The following is a 25551-nucleotide window of genomic DNA, read 5'->3' on the forward strand; positions in this document are numbered from 1 at the left end:
ATTACCAAGCTGTGGTCTGGGGTACCTGCCTCATTATAGTAACTCAAAGAAACTATGTGTTAGAAATTGGAGAATCACAATGCATTCCTGTTGTGAAAGTAGCTTTTGGGAAACATGGTAATGTGTAAAAACAGATGTTAAATTAAAATCAAAGATTGCCTATATTAACCTATAAAAATAGTAAGTTATTTTTCTTATCCCTGGCTCATAAAAAATAGTAAATTAGTTTTCTTATCTCTACAAGAACAATCTCTGGGAGTAGTAGAGAATTTTCCCTCCTTCAGTTTTTTTGGGTATTAGAATATTTTCCATGGATTCTTCCAGACTTGTGGAGAGTTTGAGGGCGACTAGAAAACAATGAAAGCTTGGGCTAGGCATCCAGAGCCACTTGTGGCAACCTAGATCTCTAGGGTAGGGGTCAGAGGCAAGAGCTAAGGCAGTTAATTTTCAGCTTTTTTCTAGTGTATCCTACCTACCAGTACCTGTCAAGATCAGTAACAGGCAGTGATACTCAGCTGGACTAAAAGGGGCAATTACACGGTAAAATTTAAACTACTGCAATACATCTCATATGGCTAAACATAAGAAACATAGAATTGAATGGAAAACTAAAAAATTTACAGAAGACTACATATTTTTTAGTACCACTTTTTTAAAGCTCTTCAGCAAAATAATGGTATATTCTTAATGGAAAAAATACATACAAAAAAGCTATTAAAGAAGCAGGGGAATCATGAACAATAATTTGAGAATAGTTGTTACTGCTGGTCGAGGAAGCAACAAGAGAGATATGGAAGGAAGACATAGTCCTGCACAGTGGAAATACTCATTCTCATTCATAGGGTGGCTGGTTGGTTCATTGTTATAGCAGACACTGTTGGAGGTCTAACCTAAATTTTCTCAGGCATTTCATTAGTGTTCCAGCTTGCCTTCTACCTGGCAGTATCTGCATTTTTCCCTATCGGTTTTCTCTGACTGCTAAAGCAAGCACTACCTGTATACAAGTTCTGGGAATTAATTCCTCCCCGTGAGTAGCCTTGAATTAATGATTGATACAAGTTGATGTGCAGATACATTAACTCCTTAACATTTCAGGTAAGATGATTGTGAACTATGTCTACACTAGCTCTCAGTTTCCCATTGTGATTAAATCCAGCTTGTGCTAAAGTGGTATCTTTTTTTTTTAATATTTAATTTTTGAGAGACAGAGAGAGACAGAGCATGAGGTGGGGAGGGGCAGAGAGAGAGGGAAACACAGAATCTGAAGCAGGCTCCAGGCTCTGAGATGTCAGCACAGAGCTCGGTGCGGGGCTTGAACTCACGGAGTGTGAGATCATGACCTGAGCCAAAGTCGGAGACTTAACCAACTGAGCCACCCAGGTGCCCCTAAAGTGGTATCTTTTTTAATAGAATACCTTTTACTGAGCTGCCTTTCTTTCTCCTTTTCTCTTATCTACTTCCCTACCAGTGTTTCTTTCCCTCCCAGATAGTTCAGTTATACTTAAATCTTTGTTGTAGAATCTTCCCTGTGATAACCCAACTAAGATAAGTGCTATTTATTGTTGTGCTTCATAACTTCATTCTTAGACTACATTTATTCTTTTATTTATATGAAATATTACATAATAAATAACTTCAAATTCATACAGCACATTATTGTTTTGTCAAGTTAATCTTTTAAAATTTATTTTTTATTTATATTTTTGTTTATATTTATTTATTTATTTAAATCCAATTTAGTTAACATATAGTATAATAATGATTTCAGGAATAGAATTTAGTGATGTCATCACTTGCATATAACACCTAGTGCTCATCCCAACAAGTGTCCTCCTTAATGCCCATCACCCATTTAGCCCATCTCCTGACCCAACACCCCTCCAGCAACCCTCAGTTTGTTCTCTGTATTTAAGAGTCTCTTATAGTTTGTCTCCCTCTCTTTATGTCTTGTTTTTGCATCCCTTCCCCTATGTTCATCTGTTTTGTTTCTTAAATTCCACATGAGTGAAATCATATGATATTTGTCTTTCTCTACCTTATTTCACTTAGCATAATACATTCTAGTTCCAGCCACGTTGTTGCAAATGGCAAGATTTCATTTTTTTTTGATCGCCAAGTAATATTCCATTGTGTGTGTGTGTGTGTGTGTGTGTGTGTGTGTATGTACACACATATCCCATCTTTTTTGTCCATTCATTAGTCGATGGACATTTGAGCTCTTTCCATATTTTGGCTATTGTCGATAGTAGTGCTATGAACATTGGGGTATATGTGCCCCTTTGAATCAGCATTTTTGTATCCTTTGGATAAATTCATAGGAGTGCAATTGCTGGGTCATAGGGTAGTTCAATTTTTAATTTTTTGAAGAACTTCCAGACTGTTTTCCAGAGTGGCTGCACCAGTTTGCATTCCCACCAGCAGTGCAAAAGGGCTCCTCTTTCTCTGCATCCTCGCCAACATCTGTTGTTGCGAGTTGTTCATGTTATCCATTCTGACAGGTGTAAGGTGGTATCTCATTGTTGTTTTTATTTGTATTTCCCCAACGATGAGTGATTTTGAGCATTTTTTAATGTCTGATAGCCATCTGGATGTCTTCTTTAGAAAAGTGTCTATTCATGTCTTTTGCCCATTTCCTCACTGGGTTATTTGTTTTTTGAGTGGTGAGTTTGATAAGTTGTTCATAGTTATTGGATACTAACCCTTTATCAGATATGTCATTTGCAAATATCTTCTGCCATTCCATCAGTTGCCTTTTAGTTTTATAGATTGTTTCCTTCACTGTGCAGAAGCTTTTTATCTTGATGAAGTCCCAAAAGTTCATTTTTGCTTTTGTTTCCCTTGCCTCCAGACTTGTTGCGTCCAAGGTCAATGAGGTTGTTGCCTGTTTCCTCCTCTAGGATTTTGATGGCTTCCTGTCTTATGTTTAAGTCTTTCATCCATTTTTAGCTTATTTTTGTGTATGGTGTAAGAAAGTGGTCCAGGTTTATTCTACATGTCACTGTCCAGTTTTCCCAGCACCATTTGGTGTAGAGACTTTTTTCCATTGAATATTCTTTCTTGCTTTGTCAAAGATTAGTTGGCCATACGTTTGTGGGTCCATTTCTGGGTTCTCTGTTCTGGTCCATTGACCCTTGTGACTGTTGTTGTGCCAGTACCATACTGTCTTGATGATTACAGCTTTGTAATACAGCTTACAGAATTGTAAGCATTACAGAATTGTAATGCCTCCAGCTTTGGTTTTCCTCATCAACATTACTTTGGGTATTCAGGGTCTTTTCTGGTTCCATACAAATTTTAGAATTGTTTGTTCTAGCTCTGTGAAGAATTCTGGTGTTATTTTGATAGGGATTGCATTGAATATGTAGATCGCTTTGAGTAGTATTGACATTTTAACAATAGTTCTTCCAATTCATGAACATGGAATGTTTTTCCATTTTTTGTGTCTTTTTCAATTTCTTTCATCAGCTCTCTATAGTTTTCAGTGTATAGATTTTTCACCTCTTTGGTTAGGTTTATCCTAGGTATTTTATGGTTTTTGGTGCAATTGTAAATGGGATCAATTTCTGGATATCTTTCTGTTGCTTCATTATTGGTGTATAGAAATGCAACTGATATCTGTACATTGATTTTATAACCTGCAACATTGATGAATTCATGTATCAGTTCTAGCAGTTTTTGGGTGTAGTCTTTTGGATTTTCCACATAGAGTATCATGTTGTCTGTGAAGAATGAAAGTTGGACATCTACCTTGCTGATATGGATGCTTTTTATTTCTTTTTGTTGTCTGATTGCTGCAGCTAGGACTTCCAACACTATGTTGAATAACAGTGGTGAGAGTAGACATCCCTGTCATGTTCGTGACCTTATAGGGATAGATCTCAGTTTTCCCTATTGTGGATGATATTAGCAGTGGGTCTTTCATATATGGTCTTCATGATGTTGAGGTATGTTTCTTCTATCCCTACTTTTTTGAGGGTTTTTATCAAGAAAGGATGCTGTATTTTGTCAAATGCTTTCTCTGCATCTATTGAGAGGATCATGTGGTTTTTATCCTTTGTTTTATTAATATGATGTATAACATTGATTTGTTGATATTGAACCAGCCCTGCATCCCAGGAATAAATCCCACTTGATCATGGTGAATAATTCTTTTAATGTATTGTTGGATCCGATTGGCTAGTTGAGAATTTTTGCATTCGTGTTCATCAGGAAAATTTGTCTGTAGTTCTCCTTTTTAGTGGGTTCTCCTTTTTAGTGTCTGGTTTTGGAATCAAGGTAATGCTGGCTTTGTAGAATGAGTTTAGAAGTGTTCCTTCCATTTCTGTTTTTTGGAACAACTTTAAAGAAATACGTGTTAACTCTTCCTAAAATATTTCGTAGAATTCCCCCAGAACGCCATCTCTCCCTGGACTCTTGTTTGTTGGGAAATTTTTGATTACTGATTCAATTGCTTTACTGGTTAAAATTGCCCAATTTATCGGCATATAATTGCTCATAATATTCTCTTATTGTTTATATTTCCGTGGTGTTGGTTGTGATCTCTTCTCTTTTGTGATTTTATTTATTTGGGTCCTTTCCTTTTTCTTTTTGATCAGTCTGGTTAGGGATTTATCAATTTTGTTAATTATTTGAAAGAACCAGTTCCTAGTTTCATTGATGTGTTCTATTATTTTTTGTTTTGTTTTTTGATTTCTGTATTATTGATTTTTGTTCTAATCTTTATTATTTCCCGTCTTCGCTGGTTTTGGGCTTATTTGCTGTTCTTTCCATCTCTTTTAGGTATAAGGTTAGGTTGTGTATTTGTGACCTCTCTTCCTTCTTTAGGAAGGCCTGGATTGCTATATACTTCGCTTTTAGGACCACCTTTGCCACAACTCAGAGGTTTTGGACTATCGTGTTTTTATTTTCATTGGCTGCCATGTACTTTTTAACTTTCTCTTTAATTTCTTGATTTAGCCCATTCATTCTTTAGTAGGATCTTCTTTAATCTCTAAGTATTCATGGTTTTTCCAAGTTTTTTCTTGTGGTTGATTTCAAGTTTTATAGCATTGTGGTCTGAAAATACACACTGCATGTGTGTACTTGTTTGTACTTGTTGAGGGCTAATTTTGTAACCCAGTATGTGATCTGTTCTGGAGAATGTGCCATGTGCACTCAAGAAGAATGTGTTCTGCTGCTTTAGGATGAAATGTTCTGAATATATCTTTTAAGTCCATCCAGTCCAGTATGTCATTCAAAACCATTGTTTCCTTATTGATTTTCTGCTTTGCTGATCTCTCCATTGCTGTAAGTGGGATTGAAGTCCCCGATGATTATGGTATTATTATCAATGAGTTTCTTTGTGATTAATTGATTTATATATTTCAGTGTTGCCATATTGGGGGCATAAATGTTTACAATTGTAACATTTTCTTAGTGGATAAGCCCCTTAATTAAGATATATATATATATATATATATATATATATATATATATATATAAATAATTACGATATATTACCTGCTTCACCTCTTGTTATGGTCTTTATTTTAAAATCTAGTTTTTCTGATATAAGTATGGCTCCTCCAGATTTCCTTTGACAACGAGTAACATGATAGATGGTTCTCCATACCTATATTTTCAATCTGCAGGTGTCTTTAGGTCTAAAATGAGTCTCTTGTTAGCAGCATATGGATGGATATTGTTTTCTTATCCATTCTGATTACTCTATGGCTTTTGATTGAAGTGTGTAGTCCATTGACACTTAGAGTGAGTACGGAAAGATACGCATTTAGTGCCATTGTGTTACCTGTAGAGTTGTTGTTTTTGGTGATGTTCTCTGGTCCTTTCTGGTCTTTGTTGCTTTTGTTCTTTTTGTTTGTTTGTTTTTGCCTTTTCTCCACTCAAAGAATCCCCCTTAAAATTTCTTACAGTGTTGAACTAATGGTCACGAACTCCTTTAGCTTTTGTTTGGGAAAATCTTTATCTCTCATTCTATTTTGAATGACAGCCTTGCTGGATAATGAATTCTTGGCTGCAAATTTTTCCAGTTCAGGATGTTGAATATATTCTGCCACTCCTTTCTGGCTCACCAAGCTTCTGTAAATAGGTCTGCTGTGAACCTGGTCTGTCTTCCCTCATAGATTAAGGACTTTTTTGTCTTGCTCCTTTCATAATTTTTTCCTTGTCTGTGTATTTTGTGAATTTGACTATGATATGTCTTGGTGATGGTCGGTTTTTGTGGAATCTGATGGGAGTTCCCTGTGCTTCTTGGATTTTGATGTCTGTGTCCTTCCCTAGATTAGGAAGGTTTTCCTTTATAATTTGTTCACATAAACCTTATGTCCCTTTTCTTTCTCTTCATCTTCTGGGTCTCCTATGATTTGGATGTTATTCCTTCTTGATAAATCAGTGAGTTCTCTAAGTCTGTATCATATTCTCTTTGCCTTTGTTTCCCTTTTTTTCCTGCTTCATTATTCTCCATAATTTTATCTTCAGTATTGCTGATTTGCTGCTCTGCTTTGCACATCTTTGGCATTGTGGCATCCATTTGAGATTGCATCACGGTTATAGCATTTTTAATTTCAGTCTGACTAGGTGTTATTTCTTTTACTTCCACAGATATGGATTCTCTAGTGTCTTCTATGCTTTTTCTCACCCCCAGCTAGTATTCTTACTATCATGGCTCTAAATTCTAGTTCAGACATATTATTTATATCTGTGTTGATTAAGTCTCTGGCTGTCATTTCCTATTCTTTCTTTTGGAGTGAATTCCTTCATTTTGTCATTTTGGAGGAAGAGAATATAATAATAAAATAAAATATTAAATATTAAAAATAAAAAACAAATCAAAGATCAAACAAAAGAAGCTAGATCCTAGGTGTGTTTCATTCTGCTTGTTGAAAGAAACTTGATAGAAAAAAAGGAAAAGGGGGGAAAAAGGTAAGAAAAATTTTAAAAATTAAAAAATAGAATAAAATAGAATAAAAATAAAATGAATTAGAATACGAAAATTTTTAAATAAAAAATAAAGTAAAAAATAATTTTTTCTCTTTCTGTATCCAAGAAAGAGAAAGAAAAGAGAGAAGAAAGAAAACAATTTAAGCAAAAACAGAACGAAAGAAAATGAACAAATAAATGAACCATCAAAGAGAATGAAACCTGAATGAAGTTACAGCCAGTTTCCCCTAGAACTGAAACTATGAAGCTCTCTATAGTCCATCCACTAAGCAGCACATGGAGTGACCCCCCCCCCCCCGCCATCTTTTGGGGGACGTGCTTGGAGGGCACAATTGGATGGGGCTTGGTATAATGACTCCGTTCTCCAGTAGGTGGCACTGTTTAGCTTACTGGGGTGGATCATTGTGTGTGCACGTGCACACGGCAGGTGAAAATGGTTTTACCCAGCTCCCTAGTCTCTGACACAGGAACTTCACACTCCCACTGACCTACAATCAAGCACCCCTCCTTTGTCTCAGGCCTCCATCCACTCCCTGTCTCTACCTTGTCCATGTCCAAGCTGTCTGGCACCTCTTTCCAGCTCCAGAGTTTTGTCTCAGGTGGGTTTGTGTTTCAAAACCCCGCACTTCATAGACCCTGGTGACTTGGATCTGCACTGACTCTCTGTGGGAGGGTCTTACTGAGCAATGGCTGGGTGCAGGCTTGCCCCAGAAAATGTTTGTGTGGTCATTCAGAGATTATGGCAAATCACAACACACAGGCGGCCCCAGGTCTCACGGCGGGCCCTGGCATCTTTGTCCCAATGCCAGCAAACACCGCTCTCCGGGGGTCTGCTGGGACCTTTGGCTGTGGGGAGGCTGTATGACCTCTACCAAATGCTCTCCAAGGAGGGGAACCACTTCTCCCCATGTGGCACATGAACCCCTCAGCCTGCATTGCCTGCTTCTGAGGATTCACCCTACTTCCTCACCAGAGTGCCACCAGACAGTGATCTCCAAACCTTTAGACTGTGTGCTCCACTGTTTATAGAATCATAGTGGTATTGAAACCCTCTCCTTTCTTCCCCTCTGTGGTTTTGGGGAACAAATTTCTTGTTTAGTCCCCTGCAAGTGTTTTCACTCTTTCTCTTTCTCTCCAGCTACTTTCAAGGGAATGTTTTTCCTGCAATCTCCAGATGCCCTCCACTCTCCCCCTTTCTCTTTCTGTTTGTGTCCTCTTTCTGTGAAAATGGCTCCATACCCTCCACAGCTTTTCTCTCCCCCAGTTCACCTCTCTGTTCCATATACCTTGTGAGTTCTGTGGCTTAAGTTATACAGATTGTTGTGTTCATCCTCAGATCAATTTCCCAGGTATTCAAAATAGTTTGGTGCTGATCTACCTGCGTTTCAGGGATGAGACAAGTTCAGGGTCTCCATACTGCTCCACCACCTTAACTCCACCTCCAGCACAGTATTTTATTTCTAAAGTGCAGAGAAAAAATTTTGAAATACTTTAATGTATCATGTTAGGCCTGCTTTAAGGAGACTTTATTATAGCAGTGAGGCTTATTCTTAGTGAATGAAATAACCTAAAATACAGACTTACAAAGGCTTTCTCTTGATATCACTTTATAGCAGTATTTGATTCTCACAATAATGAAGTTTAAGATCTCTATTATATATGTACAGCTTTTACTTTTAAAATGCTGATTTAATAGGTACAGATTTCATGGGGATAGATAGAAACCCAGATTCTGAAATTCTTAACTTTACTAGTGACCACAGACACCAGAGAAGAGGACAAACGGAATTCATTTTTGATTCAACTATATTGCTGCCTACATGCCAGAAACCTTTGCTTCTCACTAACATTACCAAGGCTTCTTAACTTTTGTTTCCAGAATATGTTCATTCATTCATACCTGTGTGCATGCATTCATTTCACAGATATTTCATTAGTTCCTACCATGTGTCAGGCACTGTTATAGATACTGAGGATGCAGTAGTGAAAAAACAAAAAAAAATCTTTGCCTTTATGGCATTTATATTCTAATGAGGAGAGATAGATAAAAAAATGATCATAAGTATATTTTTTGTATATGTCGATACACTTTAAAGAGAAAAAAATAAATAAAAATAAAGGAAGTAGCTGATTCAGAGATGGGAATTAAAGTTTTTGATTAGGAAGGGAGGAACAAGTAACGCATTATAAACTCATTTGAATTAAGACCTCTCTTGCTAGGTAAAAGTGTTATCCATTAGAATACCTGGACGAAAAAGCTTTTCAGGGAGAAGCAATAACATGCTCAATGATCCTACAGTAAGACTATGCCTAGTGTCTTCTTAAAACAGCCAGTAAGCCAGATAAACTCCAGTGGAGAGAGCAGGGGCAAAGCAGTAGGAGCTGAGGTTGGAGTGGTAGAAGGCAGGTCATGAAGTTGTAGAGTCTCAGAGGCCATTGTGATATTTTGGGCTTTTATCCTGAATGAGATGGGAAATGATTGGACACACTGAATCACTCTGGTTGCTGTGTTGAGGAGCACTGTCTTTGCACTTTTTAACCATAGTCTTTATAGACATTCAGGCTAGTTCTTTCAGAAATTGGCTCCTATCTGAGCATGAGAAGAGCTTTGAGTTAAGGCAAAAATCCCAGTAACAAAGGAGATTAGTAAGAGATAAGATTAAAGTCAATGAGAGATTTTGCTAAGAGGAGAGGTATGATCAGATAGACTTGAGGGAAAGATGGGAGCAGGGAGACTATGAGGAGGTTGTTGCAGTAAGCCAGGCTCAGGGTGCAGTTGCTGAGATTATAGATTTGCTCACATTTCATATGGAGAGTATAAGAGAAAGAAAGGAGTCCTAATCTCCACCTGGAAATATGTACGGAGATATCATTAACTATGATGGAGAATATTATGGGAAAGGCAGGTTTTACAGAGAATATCAAGAACTTCATTCTGAACACATTAAATTTGAAATTCTTATTAGGTATTCAAGTGGAAATGTTTGGTAGACTGTTAGATATATGAGTATGAAGTTCATGGAAGAATTTCATACTGGATTTATAAATTTTAGGTTCGTAGCCTAGAATGGTAGTTAGATCTCTAGGTCAGACAACAAAGTATAACTCTTCTATATGAAGTATAGTACCATACTAAACAGAATTAGGAGACTAGGAAGATACCTCCCACCAGGCATTGGACTGGAGAATCCTTTATTTTCAAACCCGTAAGTTGACCCAGGAAGGAAATGACTATTGTGGGTAAGGGATAGAAGATCAGGATGGTGGAGATTTTGCTATTCAGATCACGTAGTTTGAAGGCAAAAAGTTGCACGGCATGTTACTTAATTCCACGGAGGTTTTCATTGTATTGCTGACACTACATATTGCTACTAAAAGACCAATTTGGAGGGAGATAAAAGTCTACTTGGATTAATAAAATAGAAGTGTGAGTCAGCTGACAGATTTTCTAGGAAAATTTGCCCATTACTGAAAAGGTTTTTAGATGTTCTGTTGTGAACACATGATTCTCAGACTTTCTAGAGCCATCTTACAACCAGAGGAATTACAAATATCTTGATTCACAAGTGGAATTGGCCATAAACAGATTAAGGAGCAAACTCAATTATCTCTTGTTAAGAAAACATCTACATTGGTAGGAACAAAAGTGCTGATGCTAGCAACAACTCGCTGTTTGCTAACTTTAAGCTTGTCATCAGCATCAGTGTGCTTCATGGAAGGAAAGGAATGGAGAGCTTCGCTTTCACTGGAGATTCAGATATGGGGAAACTAATAGAGTTTCTACTGCATAGCCCTTATATTTATGATATGTACTGTATCTTTAGTTAGGTTGTAATTCCTTAAGATCAAGATGTATAATGCTTATGTATTTCCCATAATATCTAGCCCAGAGATGAACATCAAAAGGGGTATAAGCTTATTTATGGGAATTATTTATTGGAGTGTTACGTATGAGTAACTCATTGGAGTATTCATTTGAATTGCAAGATCCTAAATTTTTTGAGGACTTAATTATTGGCATTACTTCAAGTATAAGAGTGTTTTCTTGAGTGACTTATACCAGGTTTTAACTGATTTTAGGATAGACATAATAAGAGTAGATATTTCTTAAGAGAGTATTCCTATAATTGTCCATTTATTTCTTACGAAATGACATGGCAGTACAATAATAATCTTGATAATATTTCTCTTATTTTTAGCATTATTTAGGTATAATTTACATATTAACCAATTCTAGGTGTACATTTTGATTAATTTAGTAAGTGTCTGCAGTTGTGTAACCACCATCATAATAAAAAAATATTTGTCACCATAAAAAGTTTCCTCATTCCCTTTCACAAAATATTTCTTTCTCCATTCTCAGGTAACTATTGAACTGCTTGTAGTTGTTTTTGTTTGTTTGTTTTGTTTTGTTTTTCTTTTTTTAAGTAAATTCCACCCCCAAAGTGGGGCCCAAACTCATGGCCCCAAGATCAAGAGTCACCTGCTCTACCAACTGAGCAAGCTGGGCACCCCTGCTCTGCTTGTAGTTTTGAATTTTCTAGAACATCGTGTAGATGGAATCAAATAGAATGAGAACTTGTTTTTGACTTGTTTCCTTTAGTTCACAGCTTTTAAGAGTCATCAATGTTGTATTTACTCTTGGTTTTTCCTTTATGCTATAGTATGAATATACTACAATTTGTTTTGCCATTTACAAGTTGATGGATATTTTAGATGTTACCATTTTTTTTAGCTGCTATGAATATTCACATACAAGATTTTGTGTGGACATGTTTTCATTTGTCTTGGGCAAATAGCCTGGAATGGGATTTGTAGGTTGTAAGCTAAGTGTAAGTTTGAACTTTATAAGCTGCCAGTGTTTTCTAGAGTGCCTGTACCACTTGACATTTATGTGCGTCTCGTTATGATTTTAGTTTGCATTTCCCTGATGACTAGTGATAGTAGGCATCTTTTCCTATTGGCCATTTGTATGTCTTCCTTAATGAAGTGTGCATTCAAATATTTACCCAATTGTAAGTTGTTTGCTTGTCTTATTATTGAGTTGTAATATATATTTTTTATTTTATATTTATATTTATTTGTATTTATTATATATTTTAATTTTTATACATTTATATTATATTTATTTATATTTATTATATATTTTATATATTCTGGATACAAACAATTTGTCAGATATATATTTGCAAATATTTTTAACCATATTTTTAATAGCAAAATTTTTATTTTCATAAAGTCCATTTTTCAATTAGTTCTTTTGTAGTTCCTACTTTTATGTCCTACATAAGAAAACTTTGCCAAGTGTCACAAAGATTTTCTCATGTTTTTTTCCAGAATTTAATAGTTTTTACTATCACATTTACATTTGTGATCCACTTTTTTTTTTTAATGTTTATTTATTTTTGAGAGAGACAGAGCGTGAGCTGGGGAGGGGCAGAGAGAGACACAGAATCCGAAGCTGGCTCCAGGCTCCAAGCTGTCAGCAGGCCCAACAAGGGGCTTGGTCCCACAGACCATGAGATCATGACCTGAGCTAAAGTTGGATGCTTAACCCACTAAGCCACCCAGGTGCTCCTGATTTGTGATCCACTTTTAATTAATTTTTGTGTTTGCTGTGTGACAGGCATTTTTACCCCAGACATACATCCATTATACCAGCACCATTTGTTGAAAACATTATCTTCTCTATTGAATTACCTTAGTCATTTTGTCAAAAATTAGTTGATTATGTAAGTGTGAGTCTATTTCTGTTTTTGATTATTATAGTGTTATATTATTTCCTGAATCAGGGTAATCTTCCAACCTTATTTTTTTTTTTTTTCAAAATTGTTTTGGTTATACTAGGTACTCTGCCTTTTCATATAAACTATAATATCAACTTGTGATTTTTTTTTTTTTTAAGAAATCTGCTGGGATTTTGATTAGGATTTTTGTTGAATATGTAAGTCATTTTGGGGGAATTGACATCTTCATTTTGAGTCTGCCATTTCATGAACATTCATTTCATGAATGATATATCTTTATTTAGATCTTTCAATTTTTTTCTCTGCTTTTATAGTTTTCAGTGAATAGCTATTTCAGAACCTTTGTTAAATTTATTCCTAGATATTCTATTTTTATGCTATTTTAATTCAATTTGTTTTAAATTTTATTATCTAATTGTTCTTTGCTATTATATATGTTTTGATGGTTCATTATTAATTTCTAATGATCCTGTATCCAGATGCATTGCTAAATTCACTTTCTAGTTTTATTAGCTTTTTGTATATTCCTGTAGACCTTCTGTAGACAATCATGTCCTCTATGAAGAGTGACAGTTTTATTTCCCATTAGGTCTTTTACATCTTTTCCTTGACGTATTATACAACCTAGAACCTCTTTTAAAATGTTGAATAAAATTGATGAAAGTGGTTGGTTTTTAATAGGAATCAAAGAATTAAAATAAAAAATAAACATAACAGGTTGTATAAATTATACAACCATTTCTTTATTTGTTTTTTAAAAAGATACTGAGAATGTTTTCTATTCTTATCTGACTAAAATCCTTTCATTCATTCTTTTTTCTTACTTTAGGTAATTGACCTGGGTTCTGGAAAAGGCTACCTAAGCTCTTTTTTGTCCTTGAAGTATGGCTTAAAAGTTTATGGAATTGATTCCTCAAATACCAATACTCATGGAGCTAAGGAGAGAAACAGGAAATTGAAGAAACATTGGAAAGTCTATCATACTCGGTCAAAATTAGATGGCAATGGACTGGCATTAAAAATGGCAAAAGAAAGGAAAGTACAAGATGAAATTAAATATAAAGTAGATATTGAGGGAATATGTAACAACAGTCCTGCAAATCAAGGAAAGATGTCTACCTCGGATTTTTTGCCAGATTTTTCGGATTCTGTAATTTCTAACATTAGAACACAAATGGAAAACCTACATGTGTATTCACATCGAGAAGAAAATTTGTGTTTTGAAAATGCCTTTTCTCTTATAGACCTTTTGCCTATTAATGCTGTAGAACCTACTTCATTGCAAACATCTAAGAGAAATATGTCTGAAGCAAATAAAGAGAGAAGAAAAATGATATCAAAGTCAAATGAATCAAATATATACTCACCTTTAACATCTTTTATCACTGCTGATTCAGAACTGCATGATATTATTAAAGACCTGGAGGTGATTTCACTTTTGAATTCCTTAATTTAATTTACAAAAATACTCAAGACATAGAGTTAAATTTTAATAGTAGCTTACTTAACCTACATATCTTATTTGATTACATTAATCTAAAGGACCAAGAAAATAAAATTATATGCAGTTTTTCATGATTCCTATAGCTGTAAAATCTGCCAAGAGTATAAAATCTGACAATCAGACAATTAACAGTTTTCCAGAATAGAGTGCCCTCCACTCATTTCAAGCCTTCTAAATCAAACAGAAGTACTAGCACAAAAGCTAGCAAGATAAGTTTTATTATTCAATGTAGGGATTTTCAAAATTCCAGTCCAAGAAAACTCTTAACATTTTAATTTAAATTTGCAGTAAAAGGGTAGCTAGGGCAATATTATGTTTAACATTAGCCTTGGTAACCAAATAATGCAATTTTCTTGAGCAAGAGTAGCTTGAGTACTTTTTAAATGAATTGAACTTTTTCTAAACTATAAGTAATTCAGATCTTGTAATTGAGAGACAAAATATCTTAATCAAAGGCAGTATTGCATGTTAAGTAGAGGAGATTCTAGAAATCATTTGGCCTCATTATCTTAAAAAAACAACGTAGCTTTTGAAGTTGTAATACTCTATTCTTACTAAATTTTTCAGAAATTCTTCCCTAAAGAAATGAATAAACAAAAGATAGTAGAGTTCCTTGTAAATTTCAATTCCTGTTTGGTAACTGACTAGTATTTTTATTTAATCCTTGTTTGGTAGTCAACCAGTGTTTTGTCCTTTTAGAAAGAGGAATTTTTTTTTCTGAACATTTGTATTTCACTAGATAAGGGAAACTGGTTAGTTCTCATTAATTGTTTTACCTACATATGAAATCAGTAATTAAGTTATACCTTAACTTTCTCTTAGGGATAAACAATCCCAATTACTTTAACTAACTTCAAAATACATAAATTTTAGTGCCTATTATCATATGTTTATATTTTTCAAAATCTTGTTGAAAGTGTATGATCAAAGCTATATGCAAACTATTACAAGAATCTGTCTAATATAAGATGTACTGGGAGAATATTCCTTGAGTCCTACAGTGAATTAACATAATAACCCAAATTAATTAATACCTCCCCTCTCCTCTTTATAACAACATATATAATATTTAAATATTTTATCATTAGGATAAAATAGTGATTGCATATTTTTGTCTGCCACTTGATAATATTATTAACTAATATCATATGATGACTATAGTAAAGAATGAAGTTAAATGTTCTTGTATTATCTTTAGGCAGAACTAAGCTAAGTTTAAAGAGAGAGATTTAGGGGCGCCTGGGTGGCTCAGTCAGTTAAGTGTCAGACTTCGGCTAATGTCATGATCTCACCGTTTGTGAGTTTGAGCCCCACGTAGGGCTCTGTGCTGACAGCTCAGAGCCCAGAGTCTGCTTCAGATTCTGTGTCTCCCTCTCTCTCTGTTTCACTCACGCTGTATCTCTCTCTCTCAAAAATGAATAAATATTAAAAAAAATGTTTTTAAAGAGAGAGATTTATACCTCTCTTACACATATATCATGATGATGATAAGAATAGAAAGCATTTACTGAATTTTATTGTGTGCTAGAGATTGTACTATGTCATTTTACCAGTATTAACTTATTTAAGTTTTATCCACTGAGGTAGGGACTATTATTATACTCATTTTACAGATGAGGAAGTTAGAACAAACTTGGTATAATGATTAAGCTCTGTGAATATATGTGTTTGTTCCCATTCTGTATGTGTGTACATTTAAATTAGGCTTTGGGCAATTAAAAGAAGCATTTCATAGGAGAACTGTTACATAAAATTCATGTTATAACATTAATTTAAAACAAAAATTTTCTATTGAGTTTAATATTGCCACATTTTATGCAATGAATATACTTTTTTGGTGTTGGAGTAGAATTGCCAACTTAACACACTTATTCTTAATGACAACGTTTTGAAAGTTTTGATAGGCAGTTTGTACAGAAGTGAATAAAAAAACTGACTAAAAGGTATAAATGTGTCTCAAATCACAAGTTTGTCCTAGTAATGGATGGTACATTTGACTGGCCAGGCTTTAATTTGGCTAATAGTTAAGCAAACAGTAGTTGTAAAAGAGATCAGAGAAAATTCAAACAGATAAGTAATCAAAACCACTAGAAAGTCAACTCAAAAGTATGTTAGTTGTGATGAAAGATCTTACACACTTTGCCTATAAAGGAAATAATTATTCATAATGAAAAAAAAAAAACATAGAATACTTTCTAGGTAGAATTTGATCATTTTTAAAAGCTCCATATAGTCTAACGAACATTTAAAATCTTCACCTGAAATGTTTTTTTAGCCCTCCTCTTAATGCCAAAATGTATTTTTTCTTCTCATTGTTAAAGGATTGTTTGATGGTAGGCCTCCATACTTGCGGTGATCTTGCTCCAAATACCCTGCGAATATTTACTTCCCAGCCTGAAATCAAGGGAGTTTGCAGTGTGGGTTGTTGCTATCACCTCTTATCTGAAGAATTTGAAAACCTGCACGAAGGTACAAAGTTTTCCATGTCTCATAGTTCTCTTTATTTGAGCATAACGGCTACTTTGTATCTCTCCTTTTTATTATTGTTGACAGTAACATTTGAATTAACATTTGAGCATATCTGATTTCCTTGCAATTTTAATGTTACCGCAAAAGAAATTTGATGTCCAACACCTTATGTAATATTATAGGGGGTTTTTTTGTTCATAAAATGGTCTTAATGAGTGCTAAAAACTGTAAATATTTAAAAATTTTATGCGGTAAATTTTAGAGAACTTCTGTTTAAAAATACTTGTAATATATAGATGTCCTTAAATAGTAAAGCTGAGTTATTTTGAGGTGAATGTACAGTGGCAAAGTTTGCTTTCATTTCCAAAGCCTCTGTTTTGTAAAGAATATTGATAATTTTTTGAAGAAAGTTCTTTACTGTATTTTGAAAAGTCAACATACTCTGGTTTTAAAAATCTGCATAACTGCTGCTCTGGGAAACAGTGTGGAAGTTCCTCCAAAAATTAAAAATAGAACTACCCTATGACCCAGCAGTAGCACTGCTAGAAATTTACCCAAGGGATACAGGAGTGCTGATGTACAGGGGCACATGTACCCCAATGTTTATAGCAGCACTTTCAACAATAGTCAAATTATGGAAAGAGCCTAAATGTCCATCAACTGATGAATGGAGAAAGAAGATGTGGTTTATATATACAATGAAATACTACTTGGCACTGAGAAAGAATGAAATGTGGCCTTTTCCAGCAACGTGGATGGAACCTGGAGGGTATTATGCTAAGTGAAATGAGTCAGGCAGAGAAAGACAGATACCATATCTTTTCACTCATATATGGATCCTGAGAAACTTAACAGAAGATCAGGAGGGAGGGAAAGGGGGGGGAAAGAGTTACAGAGAGGGAGGGAGGCAAACCATAAGAGACTCTTAAGTACTGAGAACAAACTGAGGGTTGATGGGGGGTGGGAGGCAGGGGAAAGGGGGTGATGAGTATTGAGGAGGGCACCTTTTGGGATGAGCACTGGGTGTTGTATGGAAACCAATTTGACAATATATTTAATATAAAAAATAAATAAATAAATAAAATAAAAATGATTAAAGGTAAACAAAAATAAAATAAAAGTCTGCATAACTGTGCAGTATTATTGTGCAATAACATAACTTAACATGTTAACTTAACATGTTAAGTTAACATAATAACATAACTTAACATGTTATGTTAACATAACATAACTGTGCAATAACAATATTGCATCAAAACAATATTCAGACTGCTGTCTGGACTGAGAAGGTACCTGAGGAGCAAGGTAGAGTATTGTGGGAGGACTTGCATCCCCTGGCCTTTCCAGAGCACCTCCTGAAATTCCTCTGTTTCATCCACTTGATACGTTATATCTCTCCATAAGGTATGGTTTCAAAACCTCTGGTTCAGATTAGGTGGTTATTCAGTCTATTAACATTAGCAGCTCTCTTTTCTATTAGTATAATGAAGTCTTTATCAACATCTAGCACCCACTTGCTAAGAATTTTTAGGTCAAGAATATGTGTGCATATGGATGGGATTTATGCTTTTCTCAGTTTTAAAACCCAGGTGAATATGAAGTTTTGATTTTTTTCATTTAGTCATGTTCAAGAGGTAAAAAAATTATGATTGTATAATTCTACTGAAATTTGACTGGGTGACATAGAGGTCATCCTTAAAACTGACAAAGATTTTTATGAAATAAAAGTTAATAGAATTTGAATTCTTTTATGTGTTTTCAAAACTCTCTTTTGGGAAAGGTGCACACAAGTAAGGTTGTAAATACGTAGACACATACAGAGTGAGAGAAAGCAAATTGGCAAAAAGTTAACAACAGTTTGGTTTAGATGGAGCATATATATATATTTGTTATGCCATTATTTCCAACTTTTCTCTGAGTACAAAAATTTTCAACATAAAAATTGGGAGGGAAGTGAACCTAAAACTAGAAAAGTGTTTATACCAAACTATATACCCATATATTTACATTATTTTACAGTCTTTTTATTCATCTTCCCTAAAAGAAATGAAGAATGTTACCTTTAATACAATCAGAGTCTTAACAGCTTTTTAAATATTAAATGAGTAATGTTTTCCTGCATCAGCAATAGTGTAAGGTTCTATGTAGGGGGGAGGTTTGATTCTTAGTTCAAGAGCTTCCTCTTCTGAGGGTACAGTGAAATGGAGTTTCTTTAATAATCAGGTCCTTTTGCAGGAAGGTGTGGATGCTCGATGTGTCCTTTAATTCAGAGATGCTGTCCTGCAGCATAAGATCTTTCATTTCAGGGGCACCTGGGTGGCTCAGTCGGTTGAGCGTCTGACTTCAGCTCAGGTCATGATCTCACAGCTTGTGAGTTCAAGCCCCGCGTCAGGCTCTGTGCTGACAGCTCAGAGCTGCTGCCTGCTTCCGATCCTGTGCCTTCTTCTCTCTCTGCCCTTTCCCCACTCCCACTTTGTCTCACTCTGTCTCTCAAAAATAAATGAAAAAAAAAAAAAAGTCTTTCATTTCAGCTGCCTTCTTGCTTCTTTCATTTTATGGTCATCATGCCCTCAGAGATGCCTTCCCCTTCCTAAGGACCCCTCTCTCCTCTTGAGGCAGTGCCATCTTAGGACTGCCGTCTGTGGTCCTGCTGGACCTTTGCAGCCATTGCTGTGTATAATCAGGTCTCAGACCTGATCTCAGTACTTCCCACCACCATCGAGATCCTCTTTTTCAGCTTTGTTTTGTATTCTCTGTCACACCCATTTTTCCACACCTGATTCTCCCTCTGGAGTGATCGCCTTAGCTGGTTCTGTTGCTTTAGGATGTTTATTTACTAACCCACAATTGAATCAAAATTTGTAGTTTAGTTGTGGCTGTATTTCATACTGGTAGGAGATAATATGATTGAATAAACGTTTCTTGGCCAGCTACTGTCTTCAAGGCATGGTACTTGGCACTTCATGTACAATGAAGAGAGATGAGGGAGGGGCTCATAAAAGTACTTTGGGAAAGAAGTAAAAGACTCAAATAGATGACAGGCAGAGTTCAGTGTAGTTCAACATTCATCAAATGCCCCCTATGTTCCATACTGTGCTAAGCAGTGATGATATTAAAATGTAAGAGATATCATCTTCACCCTCAAGGGATTTAAAAAAAAAAATAGCCCTTAATCCTAGGAACAAGATAGTCCGTTAGTAACTTAGTTTGTAAAAAATCATTTAGAATTTAGAATACGAAGTTCCAATAATATAGAAAGATTTTTAAAATGAAAATAAAAGTTTCCCCACCCATATTTTTGGTTTCTTGTGTGTTTTTCCAGGAAAGAAAATGTATACATATATGTGCACACTCTATATTCTTAGGTTTTAGGGAACCAAAAGATAAACAGTTTATTACCTTATTTTTTTCACTTTACGTATTATGATGATCTTTCTATATCAGCACATAGGATGTTGCCTTATTCTTTTTAATGATTCCAAGGTATTTCATATGCTATTTTTTTTATTTATTCAGTCTTAAATAGTTATATTTTCTTAAAATAGTGGTACTTTTCTTTCAGCAAACCAAAATTTAATGAACAGTTGGTCGGGTCAGTGTAAAGTTTGGAGAACACAAAATATGGCACCAGTGTTTCTATTTTCTGATCCTCAAACATTAGTTTCAAAGGAATGTAGTAAGTACTATAAGACAGAATATTACACCTGTGTCTTATAGCAGAATAACATGTAGCCCAGTCTATGAGGGAGGGATGGGAGCTGCTGTTGAGTTCCCAGGGTGGCAATACCCACTGTGTCTTAAAAGGTCAGCAGGAGTTAATCAGACAAAGAAGTGGAAAAGGTATTGCAGGCAGTAAACAAAGGCATGGGGTGGTAAGTGTTCAAAATCGTTTCATTCTCTTTGCCTTTCATAGCTACTGTTTCTCTTTGTCTTTTCTCCCATCCTGTTTTTCCTTGTGTCTTTCTCAGAGGCAGTGATAATGGTAATCCTAATGATCATTTCAGTGGATAGAAAAGTAGTTTTTAGACTGAATGAGACCTCTGTTTTCTCATTTCAGTTTACCCACAAATCGTTTCCCCAGAATCTCTCCCTGGTTCTCTTAGTTTATTTATTTAATACTTAGCCATTCATAAAATAATCTTTGGATCTTCTGCGAAGATTAAATTAAACACCTACAAATTTCACACTCTGGAAATGGAAGTCTCTCAGTTAACAGATCTCAAGCATTGCTCTTGGGTCCTTTCCTTCTCTAGAGTGGAAGTTGCCATTGTTCACTGAGTTGATATGACATTTTTGGCCCCAGGATTTAGACAAGAAAAAAATGTTGGGAAGGTTTGTTACAGCTGTGTCCAGCAGCTACAGACTTATTTTCCCTCCTATAGGCAGAGTCAGTTCTGGGAAAGGCCTTCCTATCAAAACTATTTTAGCTGAGATTATCAGGCAAAGAATACTAGGCTTAAGCGGGAAAAGCTGATAGTATTTTAGTGCTGCTTGCATTTCTTATGCATACCTGAAACAAACAAAGTTGGGAGTTTTACTTGTCAGGAAAGCGAAGGATAAGCAGAAAACAACAGGACTGAGTGATATGAAGGAAGCAGGTGGAGATGTATTACAACATGAGTACCTTCAAATGTTTTGGAGGTCAAGGAAAGCGGTGGAAAGCCAAAAGATAGGAGAAAAATGTAGAAAAATAAGTCAGAGGAGTAACAAAGGCAACCCAATCGTATTTATGTTGCAGTTTTGCCGAGCTTTGGACTGACACATTTTCTCATCTCAAAAGCCAGATGGCAAAGGTAACTTATTCCTTCTCTCTTTCCCACACCCTTGTCTCCATTTTCTTGCCCTATCTTGGCTGTAGTGAAAGAAAGAAAAGATGAACGGTCTCCTGCAAGTTTTATAATAGTGTTTGTTAATTCTGGCTGCCCAGCTGGATCAAGTATGATGCTTTCAGTATATAGATGCCAGGGACCTGCTTCTGACTTGCTGAATTATAATCTCCAGGAATGGCACTTGAATGTAAATGTTTTTAAGAAGCTCTACAGGTAATTCTGATGAACAGCATGTTTGAAAAACAAGATATTTATTATGGTTCTGTTAAGAGACATACAGAATTCTAAAAGATGATTTGTGGAAATCTATTCAAGATTATTTAGGGGCGCCTGGATGGCTCAGTTGGTTAAGCACCTGACTTTGGCTCAAGTCATGATCTCACAGTTCGTGGGTTCAGACCCCAAATGTTATTCTGCTATAACATTCTCTCAGTGTGGAGCCTGCCTGGGACACGCGCGTGTGTGTGTGCATGCTCTCTCTCTTGCGCTCTCTCTCTCTTAAAAGAAATAAATAAACTTTAAAACGAAAGATTATTTACAGTTATTTTGACCTCTCCCATACACAGAAACTCTGTTCACATGCAGATTTGCAGATCCAAACCAAAGGCTGACCCCAAAAGGGCCCAGGAGGGCATATCAAAGTCCAGGGTGAAGAGTGCTAGAATAATTAACCCATAAAAGGTCCTTGAAGTACAGAGCTTAGACTAAAACCTGGGGAAACCAAATATAGAGGGCAGGATACCATGTAATAAATGCATAATAAACTTAAGGGCTAGAAACGAGACAAAATCAAGGGGAAAAATATAGGACAAGCAAAGGAACATGCAAGATAATTATGAATACTACTAAAATTCTGATAGCTTAACTTGGTTGATGAGCAGGTGTGTGTGTGTGTGTGCCTGTGTGTGTGTGTATGTGAAGGCAGACAACAGCAAACAGTTTATTATGGACTATATAGCAGTAACTATTTGGATAGATAGAATATGGATATAGTCTTATTTTGTATATACAATATATGCTATATCATTCTTGTATTCCTTACTAAAATGGGAATCCACCACTGTACAGTTCGATCAGTACATTAAATCTAACTTACAGGACATGAGGTTTGCATCCACAGAGTTGGCATATTCTCTGTCATAGATCTAGCACTCGGGTTCCATGGAGTTATATCTCTGAATGGTCAAGTGTGTCATGTGTCTCTCCCTTCATATCTTACACACCTGCCCCTCGCCCTCACTTTGTTTACACAGCTGGTTTTCAGTTTGAATTGGGGCAGTGTTGCCCTTTGGGATGTAAATTTGAGTTATTAATAGTCCAACGTAGTATAGTCAGAAAGTCTGGTATGTGCACTGCAACTTTTCATGATGATACGTACTGTGCAAACAATATGTGTTGTACATGATATGTTTACCCAGTGTACTGTGGTAGATCGTGGAGGTGGCCTGCCATGAATGTCAGTTTTCAAAAATACCTCAGAGCTCTCTGAGTCATTATGAATACTGAAGTTATACCATATGTTTTAAAGACTGCTTTTAAATATTTATACATTATGAGCCAGTGGTTCCTAGGAGAACAAGAAATACCAGAAACAGTTTTATTGCAGTGCTTTACAGAATGTATATATTTTCCCAAGCTTGAATTGTGTCAGCATTTTGTCTTCATATTGATTATTACTGTCATAATTAACTTGAAAGACTTACATCATTTTTTCCCCCAGAAGTCGGAGGAGACATTCTTCCGGTTGTTTTTTCTGTAAAGGTAGAAAAGTGCTAGAGGAAACACTACTGGTTACCTATCTAGATCCACATGTTTCTTTTTCCTTGCTAACTGAATTATAATTTTGTTCAGGCATCAGTCTTTAAGAAGATTGTACCCTTCTATCGCCTCAGAAATAGATGGCTTTCTTTCTTTTTTTTTTTTTTTTTAATAATTTCTATACCCAACATGGGGCTCGAACTAATGACCCTGAGATAAAAAGTCACGTGCTTTTCTGAGTCAGCCAGCCAGGCGCCAGAGAAATAGAGGACTTTCAGTCTCAATTAATTATGGTAATTTTATTTATTTAGGAATGGATATTACCAATGAAGCATGAGGAACATATCTCCTAGGGGGTTTCCTAGGAAGTTTTTATGTTTTCCTTAAAACTGAGCACAAAGAAGGAAATCACTTTTTTTTTCTTTGCCTCTGGACTTGGTCATTTGTATGTGTTTGTTGAACTTCACAGAAGTATTTATATCTGTCTGTCATGTATTCTGTCAGAAATTGGTGTTAGTGAAAAAAGAAAAAGAATTGGTGTTAGTGCTCTGTGTCCTTTGGGCCCAGTCTGAGGCACTTTTCCTCCAAATGTTTGTGACCCTTGCAGAGGCTTAGGAGTACAGGAGGAGTGGAGAAAGATCTAGGACCTTGGAGAGTCACCTCAGGTGGTTTTATAGCACTTCTAACCTGGCCTCCATAGGAAGTGCCTCCTAGGAGCGCCTCTTGTTAGGGCACAGATGTGTGCTCGGGTCTTTCCCCAGCCCGCCTCTGAGCCCAGTGCCAGGAGGTCTTCTCCTACCGTCAGTGCCTTCACGTCCCCCCCTCCCCCGGCATTAATGTGTTACAGGGTATTAAGGTGATTCTCCCATAGATCCCCCTCCGTTTACTTTTGTTTTGTTTTCAACCACAGGAGGACTGCAGAAAGTCTTTTAGTGGCATCTTTCAATCTGGTTGTGCCATTTCTGTATCAAATGGAAAATTTTCAAAGTCACATAATACCTCTCATATTACAGTTTCCCTATTTATGTCACCAGTAGGAATTTTAAGGGAGCTAGATACCTATATAGTCATCTGCACTGTCTCTGAGGATTAACTTTTGATGTAATTGCTTTACATTTAGAAGTACTTCATGGGGAAAGGCATCTGGAAGTTGAAAAAAACAAAGATCTTGAGCATATCATTTGAAAATTGTAGCATACTGTTTGGAAATAAGTTTATCTTATATTTAGAGATTTATCAGGTATCTAGTGTATGGTATACTCCTATGATAGTATTAGGTGGTTAATATCAGCATTAAACAGGCATTGTATCATACAGAAAGGTATGGCTAATTTCTTAGTCAAAGTGATAGGAGTGACGTAATCCCATCATTGCAAGAATACATAGAATTGCTGTCTTTTCAGTAAAGACTTGACATTATTTTCTGCCTCCTATGATATGTATTTTATTATACAAATATTTTTTGTCTACTGTGGTCTTTTAATACTGGAAGTTTGACAAATGTAGAGGAATAAAGCATGGTTTCTTTTTTCAAAATAGCATGTATTTGACTTCTAGCAGTGTGGGGGGTGTGAATTTTCCGAGGAATCCTCCTACAGGTTCAGCTAGATCCTGACAAAATTAGAACATGTATTTTTTTAAGCATTGCTGAGTCAACAAAAAATAAGGAAAATCTCTATGGATCAAGAAAAATCAAAACCTAACAGTTAAAAGGAGAGAAGAGGAAGAGGAGTTGAAACCAGAGCAGGGAACTGGAGTCATAAGGTAGCAGACAGTGTTGTCCTGAGGAAATTGCTTGTCACAGTGGGATCTAGAGACTGATGTTGGGCCTCCTGCGTGGTGGGAGAGCTGAACCTGGAAAGTCCATACTAAGCCATGACCTGAATGAGACAAAACAGTTTTCAGTTGGCTCTCTACAGAAGCAAAATCAAATCCTTGTGAGGGAATACTTCCCAAATTCAGGCCCTTGGAATTTCTATAGATAAAATCTACCAAATATAAGATCAAAACTTAATAAACAAACTAAATCACAAAATATGTCTGGCTGGATATAACCTGAATGGCCCCACCCCTATTCAACCAAAAATGCTGAATATAGTTAAATTTCATTTCTTAAAAGTATTGAAATACTGGAAAGATACATAGTATTTATCCAGTCAAGATATAAGAGAATGTAGGGTTCCACAAAGATAATGGTAGCACTGAAGGCGCTAAGGGAATTTTGTGTACCGGGGCAAACTGGAGCTTTGGTTTCATAGCCCTAAAAGGTGTAGGCTACAAAAAATGAAACCTACACCTAGGCACA

At 35.8% G+C, this 25551-nt stretch overlaps 1 protein-coding gene across 8 annotated transcripts in view; it reads left to right on the forward strand.

Moving 5' to 3' along the window:
- The window catches only part of METTL25 (methyltransferase like 25), a 154857-nt gene that overhangs the window by 26066 nt on the left and 103240 nt on the right, over positions 1–25551 (forward strand). For all 8 annotated transcript variants that reach the window (XR_006220085.1, XR_006220083.1, XR_006220086.1 and 5 more), the window contains exons 4-5: positions 13516–14112; positions 16512–16659. Coding sequence is in view for 2 of the 8 variants with exons in the window: in XM_007085589.3 (XP_007085651.1) it covers positions 13516–14112; positions 16512–16659 (745 nt within the window). In the remaining 6 variants the exon portion in view is untranslated. The remainder of the gene's footprint in view (positions 1–13515; positions 14113–16511; positions 16660–25551) is intronic.

This window comes from Panthera tigris, chromosome B4 (assembly GCF_018350195.1).
Source record: "Panthera tigris isolate Pti1 chromosome B4, P.tigris_Pti1_mat1.1, whole genome shotgun sequence".
Taxonomy (NCBI): domain Eukaryota; kingdom Metazoa; phylum Chordata; class Mammalia; order Carnivora; family Felidae; genus Panthera; species Panthera tigris.